Raw genomic sequence first — 22102 nt, 5'->3', positions numbered from 1 at the left:
TGGTTCTACACAAAAATAATAAAGATTGTCCAATCAATTTGAATTTTCGTTGTTTTATTTCAATATGAAATCCGATACCTCTAAATTGATCCCCCTTTATATTAAATGAGATATAATATGCCACAGGAATACACATACGTTCATACATGCAAACATATATCTTGAATTCAGCAAAGAAACGTGTACGAAAATTCATCTTGTAACACAATCACCGAACTTTCAATTTAATCATGACAGCTCAGCCCTACCATCCTAACCGCTTTCTGAAATTCAACAATGATTTAATTGTGCGCCAAATGCTGCAGGATATTACAATACAATAGAACAAAAGTCAAAGCCAAACTGTGCTAGCCAATATATAGCAGAGAGTTCAATTATGCTTTTATGAATTATCGTTAAATTGTAATTTAAAATTGCAATCCAACATCGCAGAGACTTTATATTCGAGGAGCGGAAATTCGACTGTAATTGACTTTCTCGCGGATCTAAAAATCCGAACAAGTGGAAAATTGTATTTACGGTCAAACACAGTTAAGATTTAGTGGGCAGACCACTTTTGTAATATAAATGCATGAAATATTGTTATTTTTGCATCATAAGGCACAGGCACATAAAATGTAGTTTGTGTGAAGTAAAGAAAAAAATTACCGAAAATGGCAAAAACAACAGTTTGATCCTCCGGAAAAAGAAGTAGACTTCGAATAGTGGCAAAGAAGAATGCGGCAAGCCGTCGTTGGATATTTCTCGAAGAATTATGAGAAGACATGTTAGTATAAAAATTAGAACTTAAGGAAAGTTTGTAAAATATATTCAAAACTGCCAAAGATATAATAGGAAAGTGGAACGAAATGATGTCACCAAACTAAGTACGATAACACTTTATCGAGAACTTTAAAATGCTGGTTTCACTGTACAAACTACTTTTGTCAACGGAAAAATGCCAAACCATCTCTCATTGGGCCAAACAATTCCAAAATTGGACTTTGATTGGAGAAAGACGAGTACAATTTTAATATTTTGGATTTAAACAAATGGATGGATAAAGGGAAGCGGGAGGGGGAAGGGAGCGGTGGATGTTCCTCAGATAAGGTGATATTTGTATGACCTGGAAGTGATTGTTTCATTATATTTTTGAACGACATACTTTATAGACAGAACAGTAAACGCCATTATGCGCCGAGCGTACATAGATTGAGGAAGTTTTATCCCTACGATATTTCGCGCCACTCATGGTGACGAAACAATTTCAATATGATTTAATTTTTTAGTGAAAATATAATAGGTAAAGTTTTACAATTACTATTATTGAAAATAAACGATATTAGCGTTCAGCCAATCCTAATTAAAATCATACATCAATCATAGAATATTTATTTCAGGGCATCTTTTTCAATAAGCTATCTCGCAAAGCAGTCAAACAAATAACAAATATTTAATCATTCATTTCAATTTTTAACTGTCCGCAACTTCTTCTTCTTAATTGGCGCGATAACCGCTTACGCGATTTTGGCCGAGCTTAACAAAGCGCGCCAGTCGTTTCTTTCTCGTGCTAACCGGCGCCAGTTGGACACACCAAGTGAAGCCAAGTCCTTCTCCACCTGATCTTTCCAACGCAGAGGAGGCCTTCCTCTTCCTCTGCTACCACCAGCTGGTACCGCATCGAATACTTTCAAAGCCGGAGCGTTTGTATCCATTCGGACGACATGACCCAGCCAACGAAGCCGCTGGATCTTTATTCGCTGCGCTATGTCTATGTCGCCGTAAAGCTCATACAGCTCATCGTTCCATCGCCTGCGATATTCGCCGTTGCCAACGTGCAAAGGTCCAAAAATCTTCCGCAGAATCTTTCTCTCGAACACTCCAAGCGTCGCTTCATCGGATGTTGTCATCGTCCAAGCTTCTGCGCCATACGTTAGGACGGGCATGATGAGAGTCTTGTAGTGTTAGTTTTGTTCGTCGAGAGAGGACTTTACTGCTCAGTTGCCTACTTAGTCCAAAGTAGCACTTGTTGGTAAGAGAGATTCTACGTTGGATTTCAAGGCTGACATTGTTATGGGTGTTAATGCTGGTTCCTAAATAAACGAAGTCTTTTACAACCTCGAAATTATAACTGTCTATAGTGACGTGGGTGCCGATACGCGAGTGCGCCGACTGTTTGTTTGAAGACAGGAGGTACTTCGTTTTGTCCTCGTTCACCACCAAACCCATTCGCTTTGCCTCTTTATCCAGTTTGGAGAAGGCAGAACTAACAGCGCGGTTGTTAAGGCCGATGATATCAATATCTGTTTAATTTGGCAAGCGGTAAGGGTCAAGTATCAATTTTCTGGCACTAAAATAACTGAGTAAAGTATAGGTAGTAATACATTAAAAAAAATTGTCGACGTTTTTTATTACTTGTATCTAAGCAGCAGCTCTATTAAGGTCTAGATTCGTTACTCCTTCGTTACAGGTGCTGTTTCAACGAGGTCGAACTAGAGTGGCTGATATGTAAGAGTAGTTGGTTTAAGTGGGCATGTGAAGCGGTTATTAGTAGTATCGTGCAAGGTTATTTCTTTCTCAACTTAGAGTAGATTTCGGTTGCGGTAATCCCTGCAATAACTAAGTCAAACCATGCAGCGGGGGCAAAACCGATGGAAAATTGAATCAAGTGGCAGATGGACTATGCAGTAGATGACGGTTGCTGAAAGTGTGAAGACATTTAACCCTACCTCACCTTAACAAAAAAAAAAGAAATACTTGCGAGCCTCATACTTCTTACGCTCTTTAATGAGTATTATAAAGGAATCAATGTAGAGGTGATGTTCGGGTGTAATCAGAAGACAATTGTGTAACTTTGTATCATTGCGTTCTACTATTGGTGTTGCCCCTGCCAGTTTTTTGTATGCCTAAAGTGTATGTTGCCTAAAGTGCTGCCAGCTAGTGATTTACGAACTTTGTTCAGACTTTGTACTTTGGTTATGATTTAGCTTGCATACGAACGTATCATCAGTGTCATTGCAAGCCGATATTATCGCAAGACAATTAACAGAATCTGAGGTCAAGGAAATGCTCTTTGATCGCAGAGCAAATTTCGAGATGTGAAACTTAAACAACTGTGAGGAAAGAACACCACGCTTCGACCACAGAGATAATTCACAGAATGTCACTACAGGCCAGATGACAAAGCAGAGTCTTCAATGTCTTCTAAAGACGAGTGAATTGGCGTTAATCTCACAGACAAGCTGTGGATAAAAAATCAAAGTTTAATATAAAATATAATTGTTTGGGGTGGAACCTCTTTCTCGTACTCAAGTAAAAACATGTAAGAATTTATTAGGTACTTTACGAGGTTTGCAATTCGACCTCATGGTCCTTTGGTAAGAAATTATTATGAAAAAGAAATGGAAAACCTGAAATATTGTTATTAATATAGGAGAAAATAAGTAGAGGGGGAAGAAAGCACGTTTATGAAAAGAGGGTCTGCTCTCTCGAACGAATAGGCTAAGCTCACGTTCACCCTCAAAATTGCATCCGCTTTTATTTTGGGACACATGTTTTGCAACTATAAATTTGAAAACAACAATACCAAACGAGCTCAAAGCTCCAAAGGTACTTAATACTACAACTCTCATCATCATTCCTGGCCCCCATTCTGAATAAGCTTATCAGCATGTTTATATAAGTATGCAAGATCTTAAAAAAACACCGGTAGGCTTTCAGCGGAGCTGTAACTTTGTTGTAGATAGCAGTATCGAAAAACATCAATAGTGGAAAGCTTTAAAATTAAATAATTTTTGTCGACATTTAATTTTTATTGGCCTTCCAGACGTGATTAGAAAACATGAAGAATCATAACTGCTTCATTTCTATAGACTCCTTCATTTCCTTAGTTCTTTTTCCATACAACTTGGAAATAATTTCCACAGTTTTAGTTCAAATTTCAGGTTTATTGTGAAAACAACATTTTTGGGCCAGAATATCTAAAGGATGGATCTAAAGGCTTTGTGGGAGAATTTGTTGCTTAGTGAGTGTATAAACTAAATTGCAAATATATTTTAATTAAAAGCAATCATTTTGCTTGGTACGACGGAATGCACTCGCTGCAGTCCACAACCAATTAAAGTCATCGTTATGAACGTAAGTAGGCACATAAATACACCAGCGCAGCAGGTGGGCCATTCGGAGGTGTGTGCAATCAGCGATAGGGTTGTTGTTCTCATTGTTATTGTATGCTTTATGGATTGTAGATATTTACTGTTGGTTATGTGCCTGTAAGACTTAAAATGCGATACAGCTTTTGCACAGATATCAGCACGTAGAATAATTTGTATTTCTTTCTAAAGCTTTTAGCAGGCATTTCTCCTGCAGTAGTGTGTATATTACATACATGTAAGTATATATGTATAAGTATATCATAAAAAGATTATATAATTACAAAAAAATAAACTAGAATTTCGTAGCTAATGTTTGAAAATATTTAAAATAAATAAAGCTTTATAGGATAATAAAAACGGCTGAGTAAACAAATCTAATTGGTAGAGATAGAAAAAAAAAAATAATAATTTGACGAGTGAAATTGGAGGAGGAAGCTAAGGAAAATCGCATTGCAGTGAATGTATTATTTGATTATTCTTAACTTACAATAATATTTCGAAAATTTATTTACCGCATGAACAATCGTTTATCCTAAATGTTTGAAGTGACAGACAGAAAAAGAGCAGCCATAAAGCCGTTCGAGAAAAAATTTGCAGAAACCCCCTTAGAAAGCAAAAAATTTTGTTCAGAGAAATGAATGTATCGATCAGATCCATGTCAAGACTAATTAGAGATGATCTCCGTCGCACAACTGGTTATCTTTTGACAACGCGTTTGAAGAAAATTAGACTCGACAGATGTAAGCAGCTACTTTTCACAGATGATGCTTTCCATTTCAATTCAACCGGGCTATTCGGGTCATGTTCTTCGATTTCGATGTAACTCAAATATGTTGCTCTCTGGTCAAAATAATGAGACACGTATTTTTTTGTTCGCCCGAAAAAAAATTTTTTCAAGAGTTATCGGCAATTTTGTTTTTCGGCTCAAACTCGATTTTTTTTAATTATATAAGAAAATTTTTTTTTAAAATGCCCATAACTTAGTCTAAAATGAACCGATTTTAATAATTCTGGGTTCAAAATGATCGTAATTACTTACAGGAGCGACTTAATGTAGAAAAAATTGCAAAAAAGTAGTTAAAAAATTTTTATTTAGCAAAAAAGAAAAAAAAAATGAAATTTTTTCGAAATTCAATATTTCAAAAAGTGTATTTTTTTTTTTATAACTTTTTCCAAATCAAAAGGACATCTCAAACTTTAATTGAGCTGAATGCCCAGTAGCTAAAATGAGTTGTTTTTGATTAATGAATTTTTGAGTAAAAACCCCCTTTCGCACTTTTTGTTTTTTGCAAAATAAAACATTTTCAACTTCTTTTTTGCAATTGTTTCTGCATGAAGTCACTCGTGTAAGTAATTACGATTATTTTGAACCCAGAATCATTCAAATCGGCTTATTTTTGACTAAGTTATGAGTAATTAAAAAAAATTTTCTTATATAGATTCTTTCCATTTCAATTCAAAAGGGCTATTTGAGACATGTTCTTCGATTTCGATGTAACTCAAATATGTTGCTCTCTGGTCAAAATAATGAGACACGTATTTTTTTGTTCGCCCGAAAAAATTTTTTTTTCAAGAGTTATCGGCAATTTTGTTTTTCGGCTCAAAATCGATTTTTTTTAATTATATAAGAAAAATTTTTTTTTAAATGCCCATAACTTAGTCAAAAATGAACCGATTTTAATAATTTTGAGTTCAAAATGATCGTCATTACTTACACGAGCGATTTCATGTAGAAACAGTTGCAAAAAAGTATTTGAAAATTTTTTATTTTGCAAAAAACAAAAAGTGCGGAACAGGTTTTTTACTCAAAAATTCATTACTCAAAAACCACTCATTTTAGCTACTGGGCATTCTGCTCAATTGAAGTTTGAGGTGTCTTCCTGATTTAGAAAAAGTTATAAAAAAAAAAATACACTTTTTGAAATATTGAATTTCGAAAAAATCTCAATTTTTTTTCTTTTTTGCTAAATAAAAAATTTTCAACTACTTTTTTGCAATTTTTTCTACATTAAGTCGCTCCTGTAAGTAATGACGATCATTTTGAACCCAGAATTATTAAAATCGGTTCATTTTTGACTAAGTTATGGGCATTTAAAAAAAAATTTTTTCTTATATAATTAAAAAAAAATCGAGTTTGAGCCGAAAAACAAAATTGCCGATAACTCTTGAAAAAAATTTTTTTCGGGCGAACAAAAAAATACGTGTCTCATTATTTTGACCAGAGAGCAACATATTTGAGTTACTTCGAAATCGAAGAACATGACCCGAATAGCCCGGTTGAATTGAAATGGAAAGCATCAGATGAGAAAAATTTCATTGCTTAAGAAGTTTTTAAAACTCTAAAGACACAAAAAATGTTGTTCCAAGGGTTCAGCGTGGTCACCATCCAGCCTCGGTAATGGTGTAGGAGTGTCTTATAAATGCGTTACGTATTTTCATTTGTGCAGCAAAAGGGGTTAAGACCGGGACATAAGTGTACCAGGACGATGTTTTCGAAGGCGTGATGAAGCAGTTGAGCAGAACTCTCCTCAATAGAGAGCGTTGTATCTTCAGGTATAATTCAGCTCCAGCCCATAAGGCAAGAACCAGCCATCAGTGGCTACAAATCTATATTCTTGGGTTCATAGCCGCAGAAAATTGACCGTCTGGAAGTGCAGATCTGAATCCATCGGACTACAGTTTGTGGTCAGAATTGGAGGGCATGGCCAGTTGAAGACTTCACAGAAGGTAGGAGAGTCTCAAACAATTTTCGAGCAGTGACGTCAATATCCATGGAAACCGTACGTGCTGCAATAGCTGAATGGCCTAATCATTTGAAGGCTTGTGTAAAAGCAAATTGTGACCATTTCGAATGAAAATTAAAATTTTCTTTCACCAAAATTAGAACCTACGTTCTCTTCTCTTTGAATTCCGAATGGTAGTCACGCACCAACTCATTCGGCTACGGCGGCCGCCGTAAGTCTTTCGATAGGGTGCTTAATTTTGCGCCAAATTGTAGTATAGACCAGATTTCGTGCGCGATTTTTAGAGTTTCTAGAAAAATGTTTAATATACAGATTTGTGGTTTATTAAATTTTAGGATAAGTACAAGTTTGAAGCGCTAAAGAATTTCGTTGTTTTTTTATAATTTCCTTTCTCTCTGACGATGTTGCGTATTTTCTGCATGTAAAAACAATGTCGTGCATTTAAAGTATTGTATACCAAAAAGTTACGAATCGCATAAAAAAACAATGTTCGTCGCCCAGTGAAATGGTCATTGTCAATTTCAATCTGCGGCAGAATGATGAAAGGACTGGTCGTTAAACTTGTTGTGGCATAATTTATTAGCATCGTTTACGACAAGTAATGTTATTATAATACGTCACGGTTCAACCAGTAAGTCGTAAAACTGTACGCATATAAATCGATATGTTCGTGACTTAAGGTACTTAACAACGTCTCATCATCGCGTTACAGATAATACTAATTAAGCGAATAATTGTTAGTATAAATACCTCTCCTTCTGCGAATTGTTGGCTATGAATAGGACAACCAACAACAACGTGTTAACAAGCGCTGAAAATTCTCGCAATTTGGGGCACAATTTTGAAGAAATTTCATCGACTTTTGAGGATCCTGCATCTTCATATAGGACATTGTAAGCCATTGTACTATTGACAAAAAAAATGCATCGGTTATTTTAACAGAGACTTGTGAAGACGACCCTCTCTCGGGCTGGCTGCCCAGTCATGGAAGTAATAGAAGAAAATGTCCAAAATGTAGAAAATGACTATTGGCTGAAGAAAAAATTAAATTGCAGCGGAATAACTGCAGAATAAAAAAAACGAAATGGAGAGATTTTACTCACACCGCTCGACAAGCAGCGGCAATTGGAGTTTTGTGGACTTTTTATAGTAGTTTGGACGAAATTTCCAACCACGTTGCTACCTTTGATAAAATCTGGATTTATCAGCAAGATCCTAAATCCAAGTAGAAGTCGCTGCAGTGAAAAAAGGGGGAGAAAGTGATTGGAAAAGTCAGCGTCGAGCAGAGAAATGAAATAATGTAATCATATGCCCTATTAAAAAAATTTAAAAAATCTATGTCATTAGCTACTTAAATGGCATACAATTAGCGAGCTATTAAAGCTAGTAGATACTGGTAATTAAATGCATACTATTTATACTTCATTATATTGAATACTATAGTTGCTCTGTTTCCATAAATTTAAAATTTAAAACACCCTATATCTTCGCATGCATACACAATTAAGGCAAAACTTTTGCACATTCATTTCCTATTCTCACTCAAACTACGAGTGCTCGTACACGTATGACCGAGAATGCGTTGGTATTTAGCTGCAAGTGACATTTCTCACCACAACTTGAGCTCACATATCATTAACACTCTTGGCGTTGAAAAATGCCGGCATTTTCATACTCACATTCACTGATGAAAATTGCCACAATGCCATTTCGTTTCACCTTAGTTTTTTTTTCGTCAATTTTGTTTTAGTTTAATTTTCATTTTCTTATAACAAGTCTGAATTTTAGAAATAATAATAAATATGTTAGATACATTCCGTATGGAAATATGACGGCGAATTTGTTCAATTTATAGCAGTGTTAGTGCCAATTTCTTGCGGTGTGAATAATTCTATATTGTACGCAAACATACTCACGTTCATCAGTATGCGTGTATTTATGTAAACCGATAACATTCCATATAATTACTGTGTATTAGGGATGCCGATACTAGGGAAGCATTTTTTTCTCGGGATGTTATCCGGGATTGACCTTGCGTCACTACTTTTTAGCCCTAGATTGCTAAACTTAAATTAGTGTTACTCTGTCACTAATCATTCGTCTATTCTCGTCGATTTTGGCCGAGTTTAACAAAGCGCGCCAGTCGTTTCTTTCTCGTGCTAACCGATAAACGCCGGTTGGACACGCCAAGTGAAGCCAAGTAAGTCCTTCCCCACCTGGTCTTTCCAACGCAAAGGAAGTCTTCCTCTTCCACCACCACCTGGTACCGCATCGAATATTTTCAGATCCGAACGTTTGTATCCATTCGGACCCAGCCAACGTAGCCGCTGGATCTTTATTCGCTACGCTATGTCTACGTCGTCGTAAAGCTCATACAGCGCATAGTTCCATCGCTTGCGATGCTCGCCGTTGCTAACATGCAAAGGTCCAAAAATCTTCCACAGAATCTTTCTCTCAAACACTCCATGGGACGCCTCATCGGATATTATCATCGTCCAAGCTTCTGCGCCATACGAAAGCACAAGATGCTTTCCATTTCAATTCAACCGGGCTATTCGGGTCATGTTCTTCGATTTCGATGTAACTGAAATATGTTGCTTTCTGGTCAAAATAGTGAGACACGTACTTTTTTGTTCGCCCGAAAAAATTTTTTTTCAAGAGTTATCGGCAATTTTGTTTTTCGGCTCAAACTCGATCTTTTTTAATTATATAAGACAATTTTTTTTTTAAATGCCCATAACTTAGTCAAAAATGAACCGATTTTAATAATTCTGGGTTCAAAATGATCGTAATTACTTACACGAGCGACTTCATATAGAAACAATTGCAAAAGAGTAGTTGACAATTTTTTATTTAGCAAAAAAGAAAAAAAATTGAAATTTTTTCGAAATTCAATATTTCAAAAAGTGTATTTTTGTTTTTTTTATAACTTTTCCAAATCAAGAAGACACCTCAAACTTCAATTGAGCAGAATGCCCAGTAGCTAAAATGAGTTGTTTTTGAGTAATGAATTTTTGAGTAAAAACCCTGTTTCGCACTTTTTGTTTTTTGCAAAATAAAACATTTTCAACTACGTTTTTGCAATTGTTTCTGCACGAAGTCGCTTGTGTAAGTAATTACGATTATTTTGAACCCAGAATCATTCAAATCGGCTTTTTTTTGACTAAGTTATGAGTAGTTAAAAAAAAATTTCTTATATAGATTCTTTCCATTTCAATTCAAAAGGGCTATTTGAGACATGTTCTTCGATTTCGATGTAACTCAAATATGTTGCTCTCTGGTCAAAATAATGAGACACGTATTTTTTTTTTCGCCCGAAAAAATTTTTTTTCAAGCTTTATCGGCAATTTTGTTTTTCGGCTCCAAATCGATTTTTTTTAATAATATAAGAAAATTTTGTTTTTAAATGCTCATAACTTAGTCAAAAATGAACCGATTTTAATAATTTTGAGTTCAAAAGGATCGTCATTACTTACACGAGCGATTTCATGTAGAAACAGTTGCAAAAAAGTATTTGAAAATATTTTATTTTGCAAAAAACAAAAAGTGCGAAACAGGTTTTTTACTCAAAAATGCATTACTCAAAAACAACTCATTTTAGCTACTGGGCATTCAGCTTAATTGAAGTTTGAGGTGTCTTCTTGATTTGGAAAAAGTTATAAAAAAAAAAAATACACTTTTTGAAATATTGAATTTCGAAAAAATTTCAATTTTTTTTCTTTTTTGCAAAATAAAAAATTTTTAACTACTTTTTTGCAATTGTTTCTACATGAAGTCGCTCGTGTAAGTAATTACGATTATTTTGAACCCAGAATTATTAAAATCGGTTCATTTTTGACTAAGTTATGGACATTTAAAAAAAATTTTTTCTTATATAACTAAAAAAAATCGAGTTTGAGCCGAAAAATAAAATTGCCGATAACTCTTGAAAAAAAATTTTTTCGAGCGAACAAAAAAATACGTGTCTCATTATTTTGACCAGAGAGCAACATATTTCAGTTACATCGAAATCGAAGAACATGACCCGAATAGCCCGGTTGAATTGAAATGGAAAGCATCACAAGCATTGTGAGAGTCTTATAAAGTGTTAGCTTTTTTCGCCGTAAATGGAATTTTCTATTCAATTGTCTACTTAGTCAAAAGTAGCATTTGTTGGCAAGAGAGATTTTCCGTTGGATTTTAAGGCTGACATTATGATCGATGTTAATGCTGGTCTGCGTCTGTGTCTGACGGCGCTGCTGGTATTGAGTAACGTCATTTTGCATAGCCGTATATGCAACTTCTTTTTGTACGGGCGAATGCAGCCTTGAAATCGACAAAAAGTGAATGTCGGTCACCACATCGCCGTCTTTGTTCTTACAGGACAAAAACAATACTTCTAAGAATATTTTTTCTACCCTAACGTACAACTACCGGGATTTCTAGTACCTAAAAAAACTGAAATCCCGGGATTTGCATCCCTAACATACATACAACCAGCAAGAGAAACGTCCACTAGCAAATCTCTCCTCGCAATTTGTTTTGCGTAATGCTACTCGCCCTTAAGCGTGCTTTATTTTATGGATTCTTTAAATTTTGGCAAATGCTACACAAACAAAATAAATTTGTATGGTTTGCCTCAAAATGTTATGAGGAAATAAAAGCTAGAAGAAAAATAAATAACTAAGGCTAAATTCGGCGCGGACCGAACTGTATATACCCGCGCATATTTTAGTAAAATTCAATTTGAGAATAGTTTTCAATTAATTTTTGGAATCAAGCAAACGACAATTTAGCATATAAAAAATGGGTTTTTTTATTCAATCACACGAATTTTTGAGTCGAAGTTAAATGAGTATTGGGGTACATATTTGCAACAAGTTTGGCTTAGTTTTATTAAGTCGTTATCAATGTGCACGCATTTATCCAAAAGTTGGCGTAGCTACGACAATTTTTTTAAACTTTTCATGCCTTCTTTCTTTTCAATATTTATTTCTTCATATTCAGGGATTCAGAATTGACCGCGAGTTATTGTTGAACAGCCACTTCACCTTGTCTTCATAGACTTTCAAAACACGCTCTCAAATGCAAAGGAAGCCCTCTGAAACTGATTCAACCCGTTGAGGCACTCGCAGAATACATGAAAAACTTCCGGCTAACAAAATTAAGAGCAGGAATAAGACAAGGGTGTGTTCTCTGTTTGACTATGCAGACGGACGGTATTTGTCTGCTGTCCCACAACTATGTACCTTAAGATGGCAGAGAAGATTCAAGCAGTACAAGTATTAGCTGATAAAGTCGGTCATTCTGCCTTAATGTTCAATATTCAAAAAACCAAAGTCATGCGTAAAAGTACGTGAAATACGCGAAAATTCTCAATCTGTGGTATTGAACTGGAAGAAGCACAATATTTTTGCCGCGTTATATCGGTGACTGGCGGTGCGAGCGAGAATATTAAAAGCCGAATAAAGAAGGCAACGGCGGTATTGGACTATCTACAGGCAATTTGGAAGGCATCATACATATCTCGACGCATTAAACTTAGAATATTTAATTCTGATGTAAATTCTTCTTTACCTTGCGGGTGCGAAACGTGGAATGCGACGATAGTCGACAAAAGATTACCACAAGTCTTTACAAAATTACGAACACTTTTTAAAATATTCTGGCCAAAAACCATCTTCAAGCTGAACACATCAGAAGCCAATGAAACTAGAAGTCTGAAAGAGAAAATGTGGCTAAATCGGCTATACACCGCGGAGGAAAATAGCCGTCATAACAAGGTCCACGATTGACTGGAAGTCTCAAAGAAGCCGCAGGCGAGAAAAACCAGCGATTACCTGTAGAAAATTGTACCCGTACTATGAGCCTTAGCTGGAATGAAGCTAAGGGATTAGCGCAAAACAGACCCTTATGGCAGAAATTCGTTCTGGTTCTATATTCCAACTTGGAACTCTAGGAATCGATGTGTGGAAACTGTGTTGAATAATTTTTCTTCATTTATAATAGAGGATATCTCCTATACCAACCTAGTAATGCATATGTATATGTATGTATACAAAGTTGCACCGAAATATGTATATTAATTTTTGCTCGAGCTATCGGACAGTCAGATATGGCTAATCGACATTTCGCCTCATTGTAAACATGTGCCTTTGCATCTATGCTGTTAGATAAAACCGTTACATGAACAAATTATAATACCTTTGTGTACAAACCCCGGGTATAAAAAATAATATTAAATATTTCTACACATGCTGATCATCGCGTACGCACGCAAAACATCTCGGCGTGTATTTAAATTTTTTTTTCCGAAGGAAAGTGAATGGGCGCGGGTAATAAATATGGAAAATTAGCACATACAACATTTTTACGTAATACTTTATTGTTAGCGTTTTCCAAAACATTTACCGAAGTAAATAGTACTGACATAAGGAATAAAAATAAAAAACTTTTATTTACTTTTCTTCTTAAAACCTCGATTGTTAATTCTATGTAAGAGTATGAGTAGCGTAACGTTGAAAGTTTCGTTGATTTTCAGTAGATTAACAAAAAATGCATTAAAATAAATAAATAATTGGCGCGTACACTTCTGTTAGGTGTTTGGCCGAGCTCCTCCTCCTATTTGTGGTGTGCGTCTTGATGTTGTTCCACAGTTGTTCCTACAGTTTCAAGCCGACTCCAAACGGCAGATATCTTTATGAGGAGCTTTTTCATGGCAGAAATACACTCGGAGGTTTGCCATTGCCTGCCGAGGGGCGACCGCTATTAGAAACATGTTTTTATTAATTTTGCTTTCACCGAGATTCGAACCAACGACCTTTCTGTGAATTCCGAATGGTAATCACGCACCAACCCATTCGGCTACGGCGGCCGCCAAAAAATGCATTATCAACTGTATTTATGATGCCCAGGCAACTGGTATGGTACTTTGTGTTTGTCTTTATATGTTGGCATTTTTATATAAAAATAATAATATAAATAGCCTACTGAGCTCGTTCGCCGTGCCCATGATAAACTATTGAAAGTTATTTGAAATAAAAGTTATCATGATCAAGAAATTAATTTTTTTTTTCATGCGAGTCCGTTCAATTGAAGCAATATTTTGCAAACTGACTTGACTCGAGTGTTGAAATGCTGTAGCGCTAACGGAATGCCAACTCAATCAGACTGAATGTAAGTTGATGTGTGTTTTCAAGAAAATCCTTACAAATCTATAAATTTCTTGGTTGTCAGCCCGAAGAAGTTATTAAATTTCTAGACTTGTCATAACAAGTGTTTTTCATCTAACAGTAATATTGTGTTAATAGAGGAGATTTGTTGTTGTAGCAGCAAAAATATTCCCAATAATGTACGGGGAATGTTACTGAGGTGGCTGGCAGTCCTTGGTCGGATATAAATCTAAATCCGGGTCGTTCCGGTTACACAAAACCAACTGTCTTGGGAACGAACTGAGCAGAATCTTCGCCTTCTTTTATAAAACGCTGGTAGAAAGAATTTAATAATCTCTATGTTACTAAAATCTATTTACAGGTCAGCCCTATTCTCGATTACAGTTCAGTAGTTTTCAATCGCCGCTACCGAGTGTATAACACCCGGCTTGATCAGTTAAGAAAAAGTGGTTCTTGTTTGCTTTGTTTATTCAAAAACAAAATTCGATGATTAATTGTACGCCACCTTGTGCTGTTGAACATCAATTTGCTAATTTTAAGGCATATATTTGTTCTTAAATCCACTGTAAATTTAACTTAAACTTAAATGCTTAGTGGAATGGGACAACTTTCAAATAGGCAGTAAGTCGAAATGGCAATCAAGTTCAAGTTACAGAACGAACTGTTTTATATCTGAGGGCTGAGGACTGTCACTTCAGCGGTATTCTCCATTCCACATCAAAATCACCATTGGACCCAAAACATTGCAATCATTTTAGAAGAGCTCAAAAAAAGCTTTAGAAAGACTTAAGATGTCGAAAACCAAGGTAAATGATCATTTTAATTAGATCTAAAAATCATTAAGGTAGGGAGGTAGATGAAATTGTTGAAGTACCAGTCTAGCACTCCCCAATGTAATATAATGAAGAAGGTTGATAGGATTTAGGTTTGAGCACTGCCTCAGGCTGTCGAAGACAGGAACACTCAGTTACCTTAATAATCTAGCTGCCATATCCGTACATTTACAGAAGAAGTACTCAAAAGTCACCTTCTCTGAAAGGCCTCCACAGCTGCAATGAGAATTAAATGGTAAACCTAGTTTTTCTGCGTGTGTGCCAATCAACCAATGGATCAACCGGTAAACACAACCACGAGTTTGGAAATTCAATGGGGAGGAGTCCCCAGAACTTTCTGTCCCTGCGTCTATTGTACTGGGGCTGAAGGGTTTTCGAAATAGCATATGAAGCAATGGACCTCCATCATTCTGCGCTTTTATGAGAAATAAGATGTGCAATTTCCCTTTAACAACAGTCAGAGACTTGCTCGCAGCTTGGTCATCGGAAAAAATGCTAATACCTCCCTGGCCCCCGCATTCTGTAAGCATGCCTGCAGGATCGCGTAGGCTTCTGAAAAACACGGCAGTTTTAAGAAAATAGACAAATTAAATACTTCAGAGAATACCCCTACTTCGACTACCGATTCCATCTCAGAACCGTCAGAGATACCAGCATCGGTACACATTTTCCCCTCGTTTCAGTCCTGCCTCGGAGGCCAACCTCTTTTAACTTGATTGCACTTTGAGCAGCGATGGAAATACCGTGTAAATCGATGTGTAAGTAAGTGCAAAACGACATTTAGGACAGCATTGGAGCAAGTTCTACCTGATCCGGAGAAATCATTTATAGGCTGACGAAAAAAAGTTTGTGAACGCAAATTTAGCATAAAAATTAAAGAACCACCCATTAAACACCAACAGCGTTCGTTGCTCCGCAAGTAATGAGTGGATTTCTCCCAGCCATACGAAGACAGTACAAAATGTATAGGTTTTTTTTACCAAGGTTATTCACATCTAGAGCACTGGTGTTGAGCTCTTCAGATACAACAAAAACATATATGTATGTATTTACGCAAACAAAAACATTGCATAAAAGCTTTTATGTAAATATTGTGTGTTTGAATAAAATATTTGCTATTATTGTTTGCTCAAGAGTTAGTGCTAAGTCGATTAAGTAATTAGCATACAAATGTGAACGTTTAAGAGAATCTTCAAATCAAATTTCAAATTAATCAAATCAAACTTCAAATTGAAATGATAACTGTCGGCATTAAAAGATTTATTATTTGCTTATTTTTCACATGACAGCAGAAATGACAATAAATATTCGAATGCTTGATGAGCGGTTTATTGATGTGCTGAGTCAATTTCACACTTCCTTCTTGAAAATCAAAGGGTGTTTTTTACACGTGCAGGACGGACGCTCGGTAAAAATATATATAAAATCCGCTTTCTATAAAAAAAAGAATTGCAAACCAATAATATCAATGAAATTTCTGCCTTAATGGGCATGTGAATAACGGATGAAACTCGAGACTTCCTTACTTTTCGAAAATTATTATTTGATGTGGTTTCTTAAATTTAAAATGACGCTAACAATAGCGTCAGTGATGAGTGCTACCCAATAATTATATGGTCCACTGATTCTTGTTATTTCTGCTACCAATTCCAGGAGACAGAAATACACCTTCTCCTTTTAAATGTAGAGTTATTTTTCCGCTATAGCGCGGAGATGCTTGAGACATCTCGGCCAACTACAGGCAGAAGAAAGGCACATACGTTCAATTTAACCAAGCTCTATCCTGAGTTTAATAAGGGAACGGAGTTCGGATGAGGTATTGTGATGAACAGTGTGCACAAAAACCATAAGGTCGGAGTGCAAACATCGTAGTAAACAATCTCTTTATCTACCCAATAACATATACGAATTTAATTTCGAATTGCTTCCAAATCCATCGTATTCGCCAGATTTGGCTCCCAACGACTACTGGCTGTTCGCAGACCTGAAAAAAAATGCTCATCGGTAAGAAATTTTGCTCGAATGAAGAGGTTGTCGCTGAAACTGAGACTTATTTTGAGGCAAAAAATAAATCGTTCTTCAAAAGTGGCATTGAAATGTTAGAGCGGCGTTGGAATGATTGCGTTGTTCTTGATGGAAATTACGTTGATGAATAAAGCTAATTTTGAACGAATAAAAATAATATGATATTTTCTTTATTAGGCTGGGAACTTTTCAAGCCATGTGTTGATTCAAAACTTTTTCCTTTCCCACATCAATGCCAACAGTTCAAATTCTAAATAGTTTCAGCAAAAACCATACAAATTGTCCTCGAGCGCGTGAAACAGAATCAGCTCCAGACATGGGTTAGCCAATTCGCCTCTTAGATCATAGAATTTCAAGACTTAAGACTAACTTTTGTGGGACATGCGAAAACACTGATCGATGCACTTTTTAATAAAGTATGCTGAGTTTTGTGTGTGTTTTATTTCAAAATAAAATTGTATGTCACTAAAAAACATGCATTATCTTCGATTTTTCGGGTTTTAAGAAATATTCACTTAAAGAAAAATGTCTCAAAATGTATTTCTAGTAATACATATATATTAGGTGAAATAAAAATTTCTCATTTTTTTTTTTGTTTTGTTTCCACAATGAAATTAACATAGTTAGGATTATCAGATTTAGATCAATTTTTCCCCGGAAAAAGTGCTGACATACATATACTGGCCTGACTTAACTATTTATAATTCTATCGACATCTTCCACAATTGACCTGCCAAAGCCTGTCTCTCCGCTATTAGACTAGGTACTACTTACATTCGGTGTAGTGAAAAATCGAATTTGTTTTACCCTTTTTCAGCCATTATTTTTGAACGCTGTAACGCACAACTGGCACCAAAAATATAAGATTTTTTTTCGTGAGAAATGATTCTCGAAAGATATCAAGTGGAAAATATTCATCTTTATGCTGCTAATAAGAGTTTAGACGTGGAAGACTGTGTTGACATTTCTGTTCAGTATGGCTAGTCAACAATAATCGTTAAACGCCAGAACAACGCTTCTAAATTCTGGAAATTTAAATAAAATAAAATTAAATAAAGAGTATATAAAAAAAAAAATAAAAAATAAATAAGAAAAGGTAAAAAAAAATAAATAAATCAGTTCGCAAAATTCATAGAGCACTGGCGGCATCTTTCGAAATGAGGAAGGAACTGCCGTTACGGTGCATATGGAGCCATATTGGCTGAATTTTTGTTTCCAAAAATTTATCAGCAAAACATCAATGTCATTTGGTTGCAATAAGACGACGCAACTTGCCATACAGCGGCCTAGTAATCCAATTATTGCAATATTCAAGCTACCATTGATATCATACGGTGAGATTTATTGGAAAAATAAGTCAAAAATTGGACTGATCGAATAGAATCGCACATGTAACTCGTAGCCACAGCGGGCATATGCCGGAGATCTTATTCGAAAAATGCCATGAAATTATCTACCAGATTATAATAAAAGAAATTCACTCCAACACTATTTCTGTTTTGTAACAACATTTTAAGTTCTTAAGCTCCTAAAAAACACCCGATAATATAACATGCATGTAACCGTTCCCCCGACAGTCGATTCTACAATACCGGAACTGCCGGGATTTAGTATAATATATACATATATACGCCCAAGGACTGTCTCTCCAGCAGCACTCCCCTTACAGGTATGGGGAATGCTTATGCTGCAACAACAACAACAACATACATGTAACATATACAATATTACATTATAATTGGGAAAACAAATTCAACCGCGAACCGTCGGCTAGCCTTCATTTCAATTAAAAAATTGTTGGTTTTTTACAGATTTTTCTATTTCAAAATTTCTATTCGAATTTGCTCAAAGTCAAAATGTAAAAAAAATAATTGTTGAAATCAATACCTACACATAAACAGGTTCGATGTTCAACATTTCTAAAAACCATTTTTTTTTGCAGTAGATTGCAATTATTCAAACAAACTTCCTTTGGAACTAACACGTACTCATTTCAGAGGAGCACCTACACTGCTGTAACACAAATATTCTGCGATGTTGAACAATGCACCTCAACGATATCGGGAATTCAAAAAACCTGTAACTATAACAAAATAATAGTTGATCTGCGCTACTTGGAACTATTCTAATATTAACTAGGCAAGCGAGCTTAAGAAGTTTTCGCAACAATACGAGTATAAAGTGTTAACAAGCACGTTTCAGCTTAATAAGGATGCGTGTAGGTTGTGCCGCCTACGGATGTGCAAGTAAATTTCACAGTAATAAAAAAGAGATCCATAGGTACATTAAATGAATACCAGCGAGAAATTAAATTACTGCATAAAAAATGATAAAATACCAGCAGAATACTTCTATAAGGGAAATAGTGAATGTAATTCTGCAAACCTCTGACATTTCACTGCGTAATCGGGACCGCCTTGGGTTGGATGTTTGCAGTATTGCTGCTTGTCGGCGGGTATATTAATAGGTACGAATATGTGCTTGCGTGCACGGTACTATGCTGGTCGAAGGGGAGCAGATATTCCAAATCCTATCCCGTATGTAGTTCCGAAGTTCTATTGAATTGAGTGCGTAGTTGATGTTGAAGTGCAAAAACGCGGAGATGCAGCACTGCTACTCAGCTGCGTGCAAGTGTGTTTGTGTGCGTTGTGCAGGGTGCGCGTGTGTGTGATTATCAGTAAGCCACTCTACTGCAAGGTATGCAGTACATATGTTGCTGTTGTTGCTGAACCGTTGTAGCGGATGAAGTAATTAATTTGTTTTCACTTTATTTTTGCTGTTGTTGCAATTTATGCTTCACCAGAATCATGCCATTATATTGCAAAGCAACAACAGGCACACTTGTTACTTTTTTCAGTGGAAGCACACGTAATTTTTTTAATTTTCAGTATCGCTTCACCACTAATTGGTTCACTATTTGTATTTCCACTTTTAAAAATGTACTTAAGAATACAAACTTTAGTTTTTAATTGCAATTTTTTAACAAGTAACTTTATTAGCACCCACAATTTTATTTTAAACAACCCGTTTCGTCGCCAATGACAAATCCAATGTCAAAACTTTATTAAAAATAAAATCTACTATTTGTTAGATGAAAATTCGCACTAATATGTACAAGTATAAATATGTATGTATGTATTTGCGTGCATAGATACGTATGTATGTATGTTATATGCTCATAAAACAACGACGGAGAAGCACTCGACAAATACGCTCGGCCGCATTGAGGATAAACGACAAAATGCTTCCAATATTTTTAGCGGAAAATAGCCAATATTTTCACCCGGCACACGTTAAAAAACTCAGCGCAGTCGCTACCAGTCAGTCAAAAATAAACTCTTCAAATTTACAGCAAAATATTTCTGAAGCACAAATTTTCTACTACGTAGAGCAGCAAACCAAAGAGGCCGCGCAGCTAAGCAGAGCGCGAAATAACAAAACAATAACAAGTCATACAGTTTAATTTAAAAAAGGGGGAAAAATGAAAATCTTGTCAACTTAATGTCGCTCTCGCAATTTTCTGTTTAGCTATATATTGTATTTATGTATATATGTAAATATGTATGTACATACGCCAAAATAGATAGTCATATTTGTAGCAATATAACAGGTAATTACATATGCATGTATGTGTGTCGCTAAATAGCGCTAAATGCCTTCTATCAAGTCGAAACGATAGAAAGACAAATTTTTCTTTTATTCAAAAAATTTGCATGCTGACACATTCGTAATTTTTTAATGGCCTTACTACTTGTATTATTAACAGCACGAAATCGGCAAACTAATTTAACGAGATTAGCACGAACGGAACAAACAAACTGTTAGACAAAAAACTAAGTAAGATATAAAGAGCTGATTTCCTCTCGCCTCTACACTGCCCGGTAAAGGTCGGCTCTACTCTGTTATTTAATAGCAAATGAAGCAAAAGCGATGTTGAGTACCTCCTGTCAGCAAACAAGCAGTAAGCGCACTTGTGTCTCAAAACTCACGCCAGTGTTGACAGTTAGGTTCAGTTTCTCAGTGCAGGGGCTTCCATTTAAACTGATGTCTTCCATTAGCGCGTAGAAGGAACGAATGGTGCCCCTTGTTGAAGTGAGCCAAAATAGCTTAAGTGGTCTTGTTTATAGCTTCTTGTTGTTGTCTTAGCAGTTCATCAAACCCTGCCAGTCATCGATCGCCATCGTCTATCTCATCTAACGATAGGCTCGGGAAACATGCTGTTTCGATGGGTTGGGTCCAAAGGGAAAGGTGCGCTAGATGAATGGGTTTAAGGGGGCATGTGAATCGGTGGTTAGTATCGTGCGGGATACCTTCAAATGCCGGACATATATACATTGGGTATGTTCGGGTCGTTTTCAGATAGTAGGAGGTAGGAGTTTAACCTGCTAAAATATCAGAAGCGTAACTTATTTATACCCATTTGTTTTGCTTTCTGATAATCGCGGTTAGCCGACCATAAACGAGAAAACTTCTCCATAAAGGAGTTAGGTTAGGTCAGGTTATGGTGATAGTCGGTCTGTACGACCAATTCACTCAGACTGGTCAGACTTACTGGACATTTATTTCTCTTCGTGATTTATTTCTCTTTGTGGCTCTTATGAAGCCTAGGACTGGTCCAATCCCCACGCCGGACAGTTTCGTAAGAGAATTGAAAAATTATCTAGAGCTGTAGTCGATAGGAGTTACTATGAGGTGTATGAAAGCAGAATTGCAAGTAGTGTTTTGGTTAGTTATTATGAAAAAATAATCTATTAATTAATTGAGAATATTTATAATATTCTATATAATATGACAAGCGACCGCCGTAGCCGAAAGAGTTGGTGCGTAACTACCATTCGGAATTCAGAGAGAACGTGGGTTCGAGTCTCGGTGAAACACGAAAATAAAGAAAAAGTTTTTTTCTAATAGCGGTCGCCCTTCGGCAGGCAATGTCAAACCTCTGAGTGGATTTTTCCCATGAAAAATCTCCTCATAAAAAATATCTCTCATTCGGAGTCGGCTTGAAGCTGTAGGCCAGTCCATATGTGGAAAAATATCAAGATGCATACCACCAATTGGAGAAGGAGGAGCTCTGAAAAACACTCAATAAAGGGTGTAAGCGCCAAGTATAATTATATTATATGTATAACACAAGCGCCATTATAAGGTCAAAGAGACGAAGGAGTTTTTAAGAGAAATAAGAAACAAGTGCTGGGGGATGTTTTTTATCTGTACAA

The 22102-nt window shown here is 35.9% G+C and overlaps 1 protein-coding gene across 3 annotated transcripts in view; it reads right to left on the bottom strand.

Moving 5' to 3' along the window:
- Positions 1-22102, bottom strand: part of LOC129241598 (cAMP-dependent protein kinase type I regulatory subunit) — an 88602-nt gene that overhangs the window by 5240 nt on the left and 61260 nt on the right. Inside the window, exon 1 of one of the 3 annotated variants that reach the window (XM_054878026.1) lies at positions 19272-20181. The exons of the other annotated variants lie outside the window; for them this stretch is intronic. Within the exon in view, the coding sequence (XP_054734001.1) occupies positions 19272-19280 (9 nt within the window). The 5' untranslated portion in view covers positions 19281-20181. Of the gene's footprint in view, positions 1-19271; positions 20182-22102 lie in introns of those variants that run through there. 3 annotated transcript variants of the gene reach the window in all.

This window comes from Anastrepha obliqua, chromosome 3 (assembly GCF_027943255.1).
Source record: "Anastrepha obliqua isolate idAnaObli1 chromosome 3, idAnaObli1_1.0, whole genome shotgun sequence".
Lineage (NCBI taxonomy): Eukaryota > Metazoa > Arthropoda > Insecta > Diptera > Tephritidae > Anastrepha > Anastrepha obliqua.
Note: the sequence above shows the minus strand (reverse complement) of the source record. Positions and strands in the feature narration are given on the sequence as shown.